A 14054-nucleotide genomic window follows, 5' to 3' on the forward strand; every position below is an offset into this window, starting at 1 on the left:
TACGTGGCAATACCGAGCTGACATGGCGCTTGCGTGGCTCTGCTCTGGCCTTGAGCAGCTCTGCTCTGGCTCTGCTCTGGCCGGGAGCAGCTCTGCTCTGGCCGAGAGCAGCTCTGCTCTGGCTCCGCCGCGTCAGTCACCTCCGTCCCTCGTTCTTCTTCTTCCCCAAACATCCATCGCCGCCGTCGACTTCTTCTCCCTCAAAAAATCTTCTTCTTCCACAGATCTCGCGCCGCCGACCTCACACCACCCCTCTTTTTCATCCATTCTCTATTTTATTTTATTTTTTTGTTCATTTTTCCATTTCAATTTTGTTACTAATTAAATAATAGCTCCTTAAATTTTGTGCATAAAAGAAACATTTCTCCTTTAATGGGACGAGGAAGTAATTTTTTTTTTTCCCTTGGGTGGAGCCAAGCTTTTGCTTTTGGCATGTATTTTTGAGTGTATTCTACCTTTATTTATTCATTTTTCTCTTCCCATTTTTTTTTTTTTTGTGGTGCTTGCTTCGATACAAAGATAAGTTTTGTTTGGTAGTTTGAGAATGATACAAAATAATCATAGCTGTTTCTTGCCCCACGAATACATTGCTAAATGTAGGCTTATAATTACACTTATTTAATTAATAATACTCACAATGTAGAATTTTTATCAATAAATTTAATATTTTTTGGGGATTATGACAAAAAAATACACGAACTTTTAAAAAAGTTGTAATTTTTACATGAATTTTTAATTAATCCATAAAATACATAAATTTATATTTTTATTGTAATTTTCACCTGAGTTTGACTTTCGACGAAATTAGAGCTTAATTGGCAGACAGAAATTCACCTGTTGTTGGTCTAACTTATGATGATGATGAGTATTTAGAAGTTCGGAGGTTTAAGAAGGCAAAAATTAATACTCCCTCCATCCCTGAAATAAGTTCCTCTTTTGCCTTTTTGGGACGTCCCCAAATAAGTTCTTCTTTCTTTCTTTCCATTTTTGGACAATTACCCCACCACTAATAATACTTTATTTATTCTTACTTTTCACTTTTTCACCACTCCCGATACTAATTATAACACTTTTTCACCTTTTCACCACTCTCAATACTAATTACTCCCTCCGTCCACGAAATGAGTACCCATTTGTGGACGGCACGGGTTTTAAGAAATGTATGGAGTGTAGTGTGAATAGTTTATGGGTCCCACTTTTTGAGTGTATTAATTAAAGAGATGTGTGGGGTACACTTACCAAAAAGGGAAATGGGTACTCATTTCGTGAACGGACGAAAAAGGAAATATGGGTACTCATTTCGTGGACGGAGGGAGTATAACATATTTTTCTCCACTATCAATACACTTTATCATTTTTCCTTAAAACCTGTGCCGTCCCCAAAGAGGAACTTATTTTGGGGACGGATTTTTGGGGACGGAGGGAGTATATTTGACTTAATTTCGACTGTCAATTAAGCTCTAATTTCATTGAAAGTCAAACTTGGGTGAAAATTGCAACAAAAATATAAAGGGTTAATAGCCGAAAAACACACGAACTATTTCCGGATTTGCATTTTGCACATCACCTTTAAAAATAACTCCCGAATACACCACCTTTTAATTTAGTTGCAATTTACACACGGCGAAAGTTTCGACAGCTCTTAAGTTTGACCGGCGATGACGTGCACAGTATTTAACATTACATGACATTATTCGTGGCCTTTTTTACACGCTGGCAAGCCATGTGGGCAAAACAACGTCGTTTTGCCCAGAAATTAAATTTTCTAAAAAAAACAAAAAAAAAAACAAATGCCTCCCTGACCGTCTCCCTCCTTCCTAAGCCCTAGATCTACCGGCGACGACGAAAAGTACCGCCGGCACCTCCTTCTATCCACCGGCGACCGCAGCGAGCCAGTCGCTGCCTGCTTCTCCGGCGATGAACACCTCTCCGACATCAACACGACAGCTCAACTGCCACCTCCACCACCCAGATCTGGAACCGCTGCCTCCCTCCTTCCACCTCCACTCAACCGCCACCTCCACCACCCAAATCACTTCAACAATCAACAATAATCTTTAGCATAAGCATATTAACCATCTTTCAAGAAATTCTAGCAGCGGCCACAATATTCTCCAAATCAAATTCACTGTAAATGTTTACAAAAACAGCGGCCACAATATTCTCCAACCTAAGCTCATTTCCACTAACCAAAACAGCCCCACACCCCAAACTCTGCAAAAGCTCCAAGATTTGAGATTATTATTGGCCTTAATCGCGTAGCCGATGATGGAATTCAACCCTTCCAATGCATCTTTGTAGGCCTCGACATTCCGCTTGATCTATAATCTTTGTTGGAACAATTCGCTGCCTACTAACTGTATGATCAAAGATCAAGCCCAGATTTCCAAGTGCAAAGCAGAATGTGAGTGCACTCCACCTGTTTGAATAAAATCCCAAGCGAAGTGAACCTGCAAAACAGAGAGAAAACACAGAAACCAAGGAAGGAAAAAAGACGTGGTATGAAGGCCACTGCCTTGAAAGTGAAATTCGGCCGACCACGGAGTGCAAGTCCTACACGCCGATTCACTCCCCAAGGTTTACACAGCAACCACCTCAAGTTCGCACTTAAACTAGGTTGGTTCGGAGTTGAATGGAACAAAGACTCAAGAATGTAAAAGAAAGAGAAGAAGAAGAAGAAGAAGATGAGGGAAAGTTTCTCTGATTTTCTCTGCACCAAATCACCAACGGAGAAGAAATACATAACCACAGAAGGAGACGTTCACACGTTTGCTCAGAAAGCGGAACCGAAAAAAGAAGACGTTGGCATCCATAACAAACCCTTCCTACTGTGCGACCTTAGGATGAGAGAGAGTTAAGATTTTCGTAGGGCTTCACTAACAGCCCATTAAACTTACAAAAGACCAGCCCATAAAACACATCTAAACGTCTAAATCTGATGAAAAAGATAAAGATATAAAAACCGATGTGGGAAGGAGAAAAGAAGGCCAAAGTCTAGCTATTTCCAACAATCTTCAGCCCCAAATCACTCAACAATCAACAATAATCTTCAGCCCCAAGTTCGAGTCGGTTGAGGCGGCAGCAACGGCGAGAGTAAAGCAACAGGTGAGCGGGTGTTGTAATGTAACAATCAGCCCCAATTTTCTTCGGCGGCGGCGGCGGGTGTAATGTTACTAATGTAATCTTCAGCCCCATTTTTCTTCTTTTTTTTGAATTTTTTATTTATATTTATTTAAAATAACTTGACAAAACGACGTCGTTTTGGATGTTGTAATGCAACATCAAAACGACGTCGTATTCCCACATCGAAAAATCATCCACGTCAACAAATCCGACAGCCACGTCACCACCGATCAAGGTGGTAGTCAATGCGGGTGCAATTTGCAATTAAATTAAAAGGTGGTGTATTATGGTATGGGGCTATTTTTGAAGGTCATGTGCAATATGCAAATTCGGTGAAAGTTCGTGTATTTTTCGGCTATTAACTCAAATATAAATTCATGTATTTTTTGGTTTAATTAAAAGTTCATGTGAAAATTACAACTTTTTTCAAAGTTCGTGTATTTTTTTGGTCATAATCCCTTTTTTTATTAAAACTCGTGCTAAAAATTATTTGTATAATTTTGGGGAAGGAGTATTTTAGACAAGAAATATAGTCTGATATGATTAGTTCATATGATCGATCCTTAATTCATATGTCGAGTTCACATAAATTGACATCAAAATGAATGATAAATAGCAAATAAAAGTAATTACTTTATTTAATTTATTATATTTTATGAAAAATCTATTAAACGTATTTTGAGTAAATTTGAAGATTTGTGTAAGATAGTTAAGATTTAAGTAATAGACATTCAGCCATATATTTAAGGATTTCTAGACTTTCTCTAAAATTAATTTTGTAAACAAATTCATAGACTCACGTCACGTGACATTTGGATTTTGGGTAGTATGCTTCACATTGGGCACATATGCTCATCAAAATTTTAGCCCAAATTATAAAGGCCCAATTCTTGCTTACTGGGTTATTTAGATATTTAATGAAAATTAATACTATTTGATTTTAAATTTCGTCTTTTCGAAAATGTTCAATCATTTTCGAAATTTCAGTCAACAACAAGTATTTATCTCCTTTTTGAAAATGCAATCTTGGATTTTTTTTTTATTTTTTTTCCCCTTTTTCTTCTCTAAATTATTTTTGAATTACGCCCTACATTTCTCCTTTTAGTATCATCCGGTTATGCTTTTACTATTTTTTTTTTCGAGTTGTCCATATCAAGTGTGGGTGTGTGTGTGTAAAGTTGAGTATTACTAAGGCATTTTAAGTTAAGTTAGGGTGCATTTACTTTGATAAAGAAAAAATGAGACAAAAAGTAAATTTTCGTATATTTTTATTATGATAGAATTTTTTTTTTCTGGCATGATGGAACATTTTATCGGACAGCTCATTTTCACTTATTTTCTCTTTAATATTAGGGGTGTGAAATATTCCAATACTTTCTCATCTTTTTATCTTTAATAAATATATAATAAAAAATAAAAAATAATACTCCCTCCATCCTAACCAAGATGACACATATTCCTTTTTGGGTTGTCCCAACCAAGATGAAACATTTCTATATTTAAAAAAAATAAGGAATTTTAATTGCATAATTATAACTAATTAATCATTCGTTTATTACATTCTCTCTCCTACTTTATCACTTTATTACCTTCTATTTCCTACTTTATCACTTTTATATTACACATTTAAAACACTAATCTACAACTCTTTAAATTTCGTGCCGAAAAGAATTGTATCATCTTACTTGGGATGGAGGGAGTAATATTTTTATTTTTTTATTTATCTCTTTTCAATGAAAATTTTACAACTAAAATAAACGCATCTCGGCGCTAATAGTGTCCATACGAAAAAGAAAAAAGTTAGTGGTAAATAATTTTTCTTTTATTGCAAATAAGTTGAGTTGACACAAATCTTCCTCGCATTCAATATTATACAAATCAACGCCACAGTCCACACCGTTAATGGGCTGAATTAAATAGAAATGAATATATTCTTCAACTAGACTATTTAAGCTTTTGATTTCCTTGGCTTTTTCTTTAATTGCAAGAGTTTGATTTCCTTATTTTTATTTAAATTACAGCGCAGGAACAATTAATTTTTGGGTGTCATTTGGGCAGTTGAAAGGACTACCATGAAAGCGAAAAGGTACAACCAACAGAAACAGAGTAACCGACAAAGATACATAAATAAATCATTTTGGGTAATTTCTTTTCCTAGAGCCAAAAAGACCCTCCATCATCTATTTCAATTTTAAAGATACCTTATTTGATTTAATATCTTATCAAATTTTAATGTAACGTTAATATACAAAATTAAGTGTCCATTCATATAGAATTTAAAAAATATATAATGCCCGGGTTATTTTAGGAAATAGGATCATTCATAAAAGAAAGATACTAGTATCAATGTATCATATAAGATCCTTTAACTTTTCATAGAATTGTGGCTCACCTTAATAATGTATAATATTGAATACAAAAGTGCACATATAAATTTACAAACGAATAAATACATATGTGTAATATAATGCACGAGAGATGTTCAAATAATAATTTTTATTTAAAATGAGAACAAATAACAATTATGAGCTCTTCGATCACGAAGAACTTTCCATAATATTATAAATTACCTTTATAAGTATATAATATTTAATACATGTGCACGTATAAATTTAAAAACGAATAAATACATTAATTTTGAAAACACGATGAATTTTGAAAATAGCCTATTTCTTTTAGTAAACTTAAAAATTACCCACTAAAAAAAAAAAAAAAAAACCACACTTACCATTTTACCCTTGCATATAAAAATTTAAACACTGCCCTTTAAAAAATTTGTGCAACCAGAATTTATTTTGGTTGTGAATTCAAGTAGTCGTGAATTTGAATTTTAAAGTTTGAATTCACAACAAAAACAACTAGTTGTGAATTCGAGCTTTAAAACTCGAATTTACAACCAACACTAACGATTCAATTGTGAATTCATCGAGCTGGTTGTGAATTCTAGTTTTAGTTGTTAATTCATAGATCTGGTTCTGAATTCAAGAATATTAAGTTGTGAATTAGTAGATGTGGTCGTGAATTCAAGAACATTAAGTTATGAATTCATAGATCTGGTCGTGAATTCAAGAACATTAAGTTGTGGATTCAAGTTTTAAATAAATTCACAACTATAAATAGTGTTAGTCGTGAATTCGAGTGAATTCATAATTATAAATATTGTTGGTCGTGAATTTAAGTTTTAGAGTTTGAATTCAAAACTACGAATATTGTTAGTCGTGAATTCAAGCTTTAAAACTCAAATTCACGACTACTTGAATTCACAACTAGCAATAGAGTTGGTTTGTGAATTCGAGATTTAAAACTCGAATTCACAACTAACACTATCAATTCAGTCGTGAATTCATCAAAATGGTTGTGAATTCTAATTTTAAAATTTTAAAACTTGAATTCACAACCAAAACAACTAGTTGTGAATTCGAGCTTTAAAACTCGAATTCAAAACCAAAACAACTAGTTGTGAATTCGAGTTTTAAAACTTCAATTCACAACCAACACTAACGATTCAGTTGTGAACTCATCGAGCTGATTGTGAATTCTAATTTTAGTTGTGAATTCATAGATTTGATTGTGAATTTAAGAACATTAAGTTGTAAATTCATAAATCTGGTTGTGAATTCAAGAACATTAATTAATTATCCAAAAATCTATTTCTCTTTCAATCGAAAAAACTCTCCAATAAAATTTATAAATCATCACTCGAAGAAAAAAAACAAAAAAAATAGAGAAAATGATGAATTTAATTGGAAAACAAAAACAAACAGTCTTTGGGCAAAAAATGCAATAGGAAGAAACTAACACCATTAGCAAAGCTAGCTTCAACGCATTTCCATGTTCACAATTTTAATCTCATAAATATCAATGAGAGAGAGACTTTCTCTAGCACTTGATCTAGGAATGGTGATTGAGGGTGAACTAGTCCATGGGAATTAACAGATCTGATGGTGAGTCCTCAGCAAGATAACACCTAGAGAGAGAGAGAGGCAATTTAGTCATTTAACACAAAAAAGTTGGTAAATTTTAAAGTTTTTATTTTAGTGGGTAAATTTTAAGTCTACTAAAAAAAATGGCTACTTTCATATATTGACTCTATTATATATATGTACATATAATGCACGAGAGTTTCAAATGAGAATTTTTATTTAAAATGAGAACAGAGAACCATTCACAGCTCTTCGATCATGAAGATCTATAATGAACGTATTATCTTGATGGATGAATGCAGCATCTGGGTTTAAATCCGGGAAAGAACAAAAATTTTATTTTTCTTTTTCATTTTTTTGAGTTCAGTTAATTTTACGGTGAATGCAATAGCTTTACACGTTAGTAAGTATTCTCACTTATCATTTTAAATTATGATTTTCACGATAACCATCACTATGAAATAAATGCATAATGATGAGGATAGTATTCGGGACTCGGAGTTTGGGTTCCCCAATAGACCCGAGACCCCGAATACCCCAATTACTCGCCTTAAAATGAAGGCACTATCAGAGCTAAACCTAAGGGATACCGCTGAGAATTGTTGAGAATGAGGGGGATTTTCTTCAGTATTAACCATTTAACCCCATAAGATCAGAGCGGATTCTCGGTCGTCAAGAAAGGAGTTGAGAAGCCTCCAGAGGACCAGAGCAGAGTTTGTCCCTATTAGGATGTGACTCCCATAAGGAAGGTAGGTGTCAGAGCTAAAATAACTCAGAGCGGAACCCCTTTTTGATGGAGTTGTGGAGTACTGATCAAAAAGTAACTTTATACCGGAAAGAGAGGGCGCACATACGAAGCACACTTGTTGTAACTGAAAGGTAGACGGTCATTGTATTCCTTTTTGCAGAGACTGTCTCCCTTAACTAACAATTTGTTGGCTGACGTGGAAGATGCTTTACAAGAGAAAAGACCTTTTTGCCCCCACGTATGAAGGAGGAGGAAAATGAAATGACTGAAATACCCGTCCGTATTGCAATCCGGAAAGACAAAATACCCACTGAGCTAAGCAGTCTATAAATAGTGAAAGTGTTAACCTTCTAATGGGCTGATTTTGAATTCTTACCTTATTCTGCCTAAGAAACTACCAAAAAAGCATCCCACTCATCATTTCAAAATATTCGACCGTTAAGGAGAAGAAGAGTAGAAGAGTTAAAAGGAGAAAATACCATAAAGATTGTTAAAGATTCAAGTCTGATTCACCCGTGGAAACCAGGTTAGATTTAAGAGTTTAGAGCTTTAAAATAAGTGTTGGTAAGAACCGCCTTCACCACATAATAATAATAATAATAATAATAATAATAATAATAATAATAATAATAATAATAATAATAATAATAATAATAATAATAATAATGCATTATTATATACATAAAAATACATAAAATTTATAGTATTACAAGAAGACTGAGATATATATGGAGTATACCATCATACCATGCATATTATGATTGTACTAATTCTAACCCTCATTGATATTGTGGAGTATTTTATATCATACTTTTGTTCTATTATTCTATTTAGCAAATGTGCATTGAATGTAAATGACAATGTTTTCGGTCACATAGAACACACATGATTAAAGTAGAAACGACATAAAAGCCAATATTTCTACCAATTTCGAGTTATAAATAAGTTTCTATTTGAAGTAGCAGTAAAAGTGCAATGTCAAATCAACAAATAAAATATAGTGTTATTCTATTTGTCATGCGCCTACAAATTACACCTTGTAATATCAATAATTTTTTAGCACGGTTTCTATTTGAAGGAGTAAAAGTATAATGTTAAATCAACAAATAAAATATAGTCTTATTTATTTATTTTTCTTTCTTTCTCCGTCAGCACAAATATATTCATAGTAATCATCGAACTTATGTTTTCATGAACTGATTGGTTGTCAAAATATCAATTATGTGGGTCCCATTTTTCAAACTCACAACTTGTGGTCAGTTTTTGTCTCTTGCAAAAATAATATTGTCATTTTGTACTTCATTAGTTTTAACCTTCTTCATCACTCATTATTTCATTGATTAATGATTAATTTATTCAGTTAAGTAGATTCTCATTTAGCTAAAAAAATTACACATATTAACAAAGTAATGCAGAGAATACAAATCAAAACCATCTACAAGTTACCAAAAACTCCACATTTCCCGCCTTAATTACACCATAAATACCAAAATAAATTATACTAGTAAATTTCTTAATAACACTTAACTAGGAAAACAAAACACACACACATAGTAACTTATAAACATTTATTTTGATATTTTTCTTCCTGAGTTCAAAAAAGTAGCACAATAATTTTAAGATACGACGTCGCTTAAGTGAAGCTAGAATCATCTACCAATAAACCATCGACAAAATCCCAAGGCAACGACGCGAAATCATCAATATCTAATTTAGGTACACTAATCTCATCGCAGATCAACGGCAGAGAATCGAAGTCGTCCAAGAAGGAACGATCCAACGGCAGAGATTCGTCCATCAAAACCTCGTCTTCGAATTTATCATTCATCAGATCATTTCCCCTAAACCCCAAAAACCCCAAAACCGAAATCGGCGAGCCGTAGCCCTCCTCCTTGCGGGAGCATTCCTCGGCGACCGTCGTCTCCTCCGCCTCCCGCTGCGGCGGTTTCAGGAAATTGGTGACGGCGTCGGGGCCGCGTATCTCGATCGACGCCTTATCGTAGGCCATCGCGGCCTCCTCCGCCGTGTCGAACGTCCCCAGCCAAACCCTCGCCCGCCGCGCCGGATCGCGGATCTCCGCCGACCATTTCCCCCACGGCCGCTGCCGCACGCCGCGGAATTTCTTGCCCTTCCCTTCCTCGTTCCCCGCCCCCGGCCTCGCCGGCGCCGGCCGCTTCTTTTTCTTCCTGGCGCCTTCTGTAGCGGCTTTTTTGACGGCGGCGGCGGTGTTTTCTCTCTCTAGCCTAATCTCGTTGACGTGGCGGCGGACCTGGCGCCCGCAGCTGTGATCGCACTCGTCGCCGGAGGAGTCGGTGGCGTCGCCGTCGGTAACAAAGATCCTCACGACGCGCGGCGGGTGGTAGGGCGCGGTGGCGGCGGCGGCGGCGCCGCTGCATGGGAGGAATTTTGTGGTGACGATTTTCTGCTCTGAGTATTTGATGGGTAAATGTCTTGAACTCATTTTTTTTTCAGTGTAGAGAGAGAGAGTGGCAGTGATGAAACATGAAGATCGACAAAAACTCAAAAACTAAACCAGCAAAAAAATGGAGTGAGAAAAATGAAGAATTTGTGGAAGAAAAAGGTGAAAAACAGGAAAATTGAAGAGAGAGAGAGAGGGGGAGTGAAAGAGGCGTTGTTGTAACTGATGAAGATTAAGAATCAATAGTAAAAGCAGTAATTTTCTAACTGATACTGATAGTGAGAGATTCTCCCAAATTCTCTAATTTATAAGAGAGCGAGAGAGAGAGAGAGAGTGAGAGAGAAGAAAACAGAGAGAGAGAGTATCCTTAACTCTCTGGAATCAATAATTTTTACCTTTTCTTATGGAGAAAATTAGTATGTTTGCAACAGATTTAATTTGAATTTGAACTATTCAATAAATTCATTTTTAAATTTTAAACCTTTTGAAAAGATCTCCACCTTTTAAGATAAATATAGTTTTGGAGGAGATTGATATTAATTGAACAGATTTTCCTTACCATCCACGTAAATGTTTTTTTTGCCATAAACCAAATAATTCCTATGTATGATTTACTTATTTTATTTGGCCTACTTCCTTTAATTTTGTTTCGCCTTAAGTTTATTTGAAGGCATAAATTCAATTTCCAGCATCAATTTTGCATGCCACTGGTCAATTCAAATCATCTCCTTTATATTTCAACCTCATATTATACTATATTTAAGCATATATTTTGTGTTCCGGCTCGGTAAAAATATGACGTCAAATTAATATACAAGACTTTTATCGTGTATAATACTAACGAAATACGTCTATAAAATATTTTATTTTATTTACATAAATAAAATATGTAAATGCCATAAACTAAAATTTGGTGATACTTGCACCTCAAGTTCTCGAGGCTCGAGATTTTAGGTAGTCATCTTCCAACCATATCAACTTTTAAGGTTTAAATTTCCTCAAAAAAAAAAAAAAAACTTTTAAGGTTTAAAAGATTTTCATACTATGCTAAACAGACATAATTATTATTTTCAATCATGACATAATTAATCATGAAGAAGAATTGTGAAAATATTGTGGCCTTTTTTTTTTTTTTCTGTTCGGTTTTCTGTTTAGTGAAGAACCACTAGAGTATTTTATTTTCACCAATAAAGTTTAAAAATAATACTCCATTCGACCCATGAAACATGACTCAGTTTTCTTTTTGAGTTGTCTCACGAACCTTGACCTATTTCTAAAAATGGTAAAAAAAATTACCCTTTATTCACCTTTTCACTTTTTCACATACCACATTTAATACACAAAATATAAATATTTTATTTTCGTGCCGAAAAGAATTGGATCATGCTTCATGGGACAGAGGGAGTGCTATATTACTCTCTCCCTATTACTGTAAGTGATTTATTTTCATAAATAGTAAAATTGAACCCTTAAAAAATTATAAATTCTATCATTTTTAATTAATTTACATATTTTTCTTAATTTACATATCGACCGCAAATTTATGTTTTGAATTAAATTGTAGAGGGTAAATTAAATATCTAAATTTAAAAAGGAAGTCAAAGAACTGTATTAATAAGTGTGCACAGTGGAAAACTTGTGCTTGAAGCAAAAGAAAGAAAGAAACATGGTCAGCCACAATAAATATGTTTATTTTGTCATCTATTTAAAATTTGGAAACTTTATATTATACCATATTATTGTCATCTACCCGTACCAATTAGTACTCGATTGAGTACCTTTGTAGGGGGTTAATATTATATACTATACCATATATTAAATCCATCACACTTCTTTCTTAGCACCGTGTGTGATTTTATTGGATACAAATTTTAATAAATAATTTAGACATGCGTAGTAATTTATTAAAAAATTGAGTGGAAAAAAAGAAGCACCAAAATTGATTATATGTTAAATAATTGAATTCCTTTAGTAAATATTGAATGTGAATAAAATTTAAAATATAATAAATTATTTTCAAAAATAAAATAAATTAAAATAAAGACTATAATTTTCGTGGAGCAACAGAATAGAATAATACTAGTACTAAATACGAAAACTTAGAATCTACAAACCCCAACAATATGTAGCTAATAAGTAGGGTTAATTCTCATAATGAATTAATGATTGGCCTAAGTTAATTGAGATATATAGTTGATATTAAAAAATAGATGAAGACATAAAAAAATATTTATGCATGAATATGTCTGAGACACTCTCTGTTAACTTAGGGAGGTGTAATCGTTGTGGAATTTAATGAATTTCTATGGATTTTAAAAGTCTGGGTGTATTCGTTCAAGACTTTTAAAAGTCTGCAGAAATTTGGGTGTATTCGTTCAAGACTTTTAAAAGTCCATATAAATCTGGGTGTATTCGTTTCAGACTTTTTAAAATTCATACAAATCTAGGTGTATTCGTTATTCCATTGACTTAAAATCCGGAATGACTTTCATGGATTTCATCCAAAAAATACACACGACGAAATCCGGCCAAGAACCACGAGAATTGAAATCCATGAAGTTTTAAGCGAGCGCTGAGTTCCAGCGCTCGCGGGCAAGAAGCCAGCGAGCGCCGGAATTCAGCACCCGTTGAGAAAGTCCAGCGCTCGATGGGTTCCCATTAATGTGTATATCCATGATCATATATTCATATTCCTTTCCTGAAACCACCGCAGACAGCAATTATCATTTCATTATTACCATCATTAATTAATTATCAGCACCGTTTAGCATTCTATGCACCTATGCTACATCTGCAACTGCAACTACAACACTTTCTTTGTTGTTATCTGGGTAAGTGTGGTTGAGGTGTGTGGAACACCCACCACTCACATTTTTGTGTGTTTTTCTGAATTCCCAAAAATAAGATTCACCCAGATTTACAATTTAATTTCTGAAGGGCTTATGGATGAAAATATTTCATTTTTCTTTTATTACTTGAGGTTTCTTGAAATGCTGGCATTCTGGGTGATTCTGTAGCTTTCTTGGGAAGAGATATGTTGTTAAAGGCTTTTGGTTTTTTTGTAGCTCGCTGGAACCCAGCGGTCGTTGGGTTTCCAGCGGTGCTGGGACTCAGCGGGCGTTGGTTTCATGGAATTCAATTCCAAAATTGTCCCGTAAAGTCTTCGAAAATCAGTAAAAATCGGGGTGAAATTCAACCACGAATTCTTTGAAACTTATCTGGAATCTATGTAAATTCCATGGAATTTAAATTCCATAGACTTTTTTAAGTCTGTGAAAATCCACAATGAATACACCCCCCTAATTTGATTCCATCAACAGTGATGAAACACGCCTTTAAAAGTCGCCGCTTCCGACATTAGAAGCATGGTTTTGGATAACTATCTATTTTCAATAATTTAAGATTCTGCTGTATTATTTTATATACTAACATTTTATGAGTAAAATCGCAGTGCATGAATATAAAGTGAGTTGACATACATATTTTTGAGGAAAATCTCAAATAGAATATTTAGGTCAACAACTTAAGAGAATAAAATGGTTTCCTTGCAAACCTTTAGAGTGATGTGAAACCTTAAATTAATTTTATCCCATTTTCCCACGACTTCGTTTCTACCCTATCTTTTATTAATTTTATTTGGATTAGATCACTAGCAAGAGGTGTCAATTATGATCTACTCCATATTGGTTTTTATAAGATTAGATAAAATTATGACTCACAAAAAAAAAATCTGATTCATTTTGGTCGGACCCTGTCCAATTTCTCCATTTGACCTTACGGGATTGAACTGACCCGACCCGGCCCAGTTCCACACTTATCTAATAAGGCCATGATCACCTCA

At 34.3% G+C, this 14054-nt stretch overlaps 1 protein-coding gene across 1 annotated transcript; it reads right to left on the reverse strand.

Annotated features, from left to right (window-relative positions):
- Nucleotides 1-9348: 9348 nt before the first annotated feature.
- On the reverse strand, nucleotides 9349-10575 carry LOC130998922 (pathogenesis-related genes transcriptional activator PTI6-like). Its single transcript, XM_057924355.1, has one exon. It carries the CDS (start codon nucleotides 10253-10255, stop codon nucleotides 9428-9430), a length of 828 nt encoding a protein of 275 aa, XP_057780338.1. The 5' UTR covers nucleotides 10256-10575; the 3' UTR covers nucleotides 9349-9427.
- Between the last annotated feature and the right edge of the window lie 3479 nt (nucleotides 10576-14054).

The sequence above is a fragment of the Salvia miltiorrhiza genome, chromosome 8 (genome assembly GCF_028751815.1).
Source record: "Salvia miltiorrhiza cultivar Shanhuang (shh) chromosome 8, IMPLAD_Smil_shh, whole genome shotgun sequence".
NCBI classification, from domain to species: domain Eukaryota; kingdom Viridiplantae; phylum Streptophyta; class Magnoliopsida; order Lamiales; family Lamiaceae; genus Salvia; species Salvia miltiorrhiza.

Excerpts from the sequence above, each read along its gene's own strand:
- LOC130998922 (XM_057924355.1), bottom strand. The coding sequence starts at position 10,255 with ATGAGTTCAAGACATTTACCCATCAAATACTCAGAGCAGAAAATCGTC.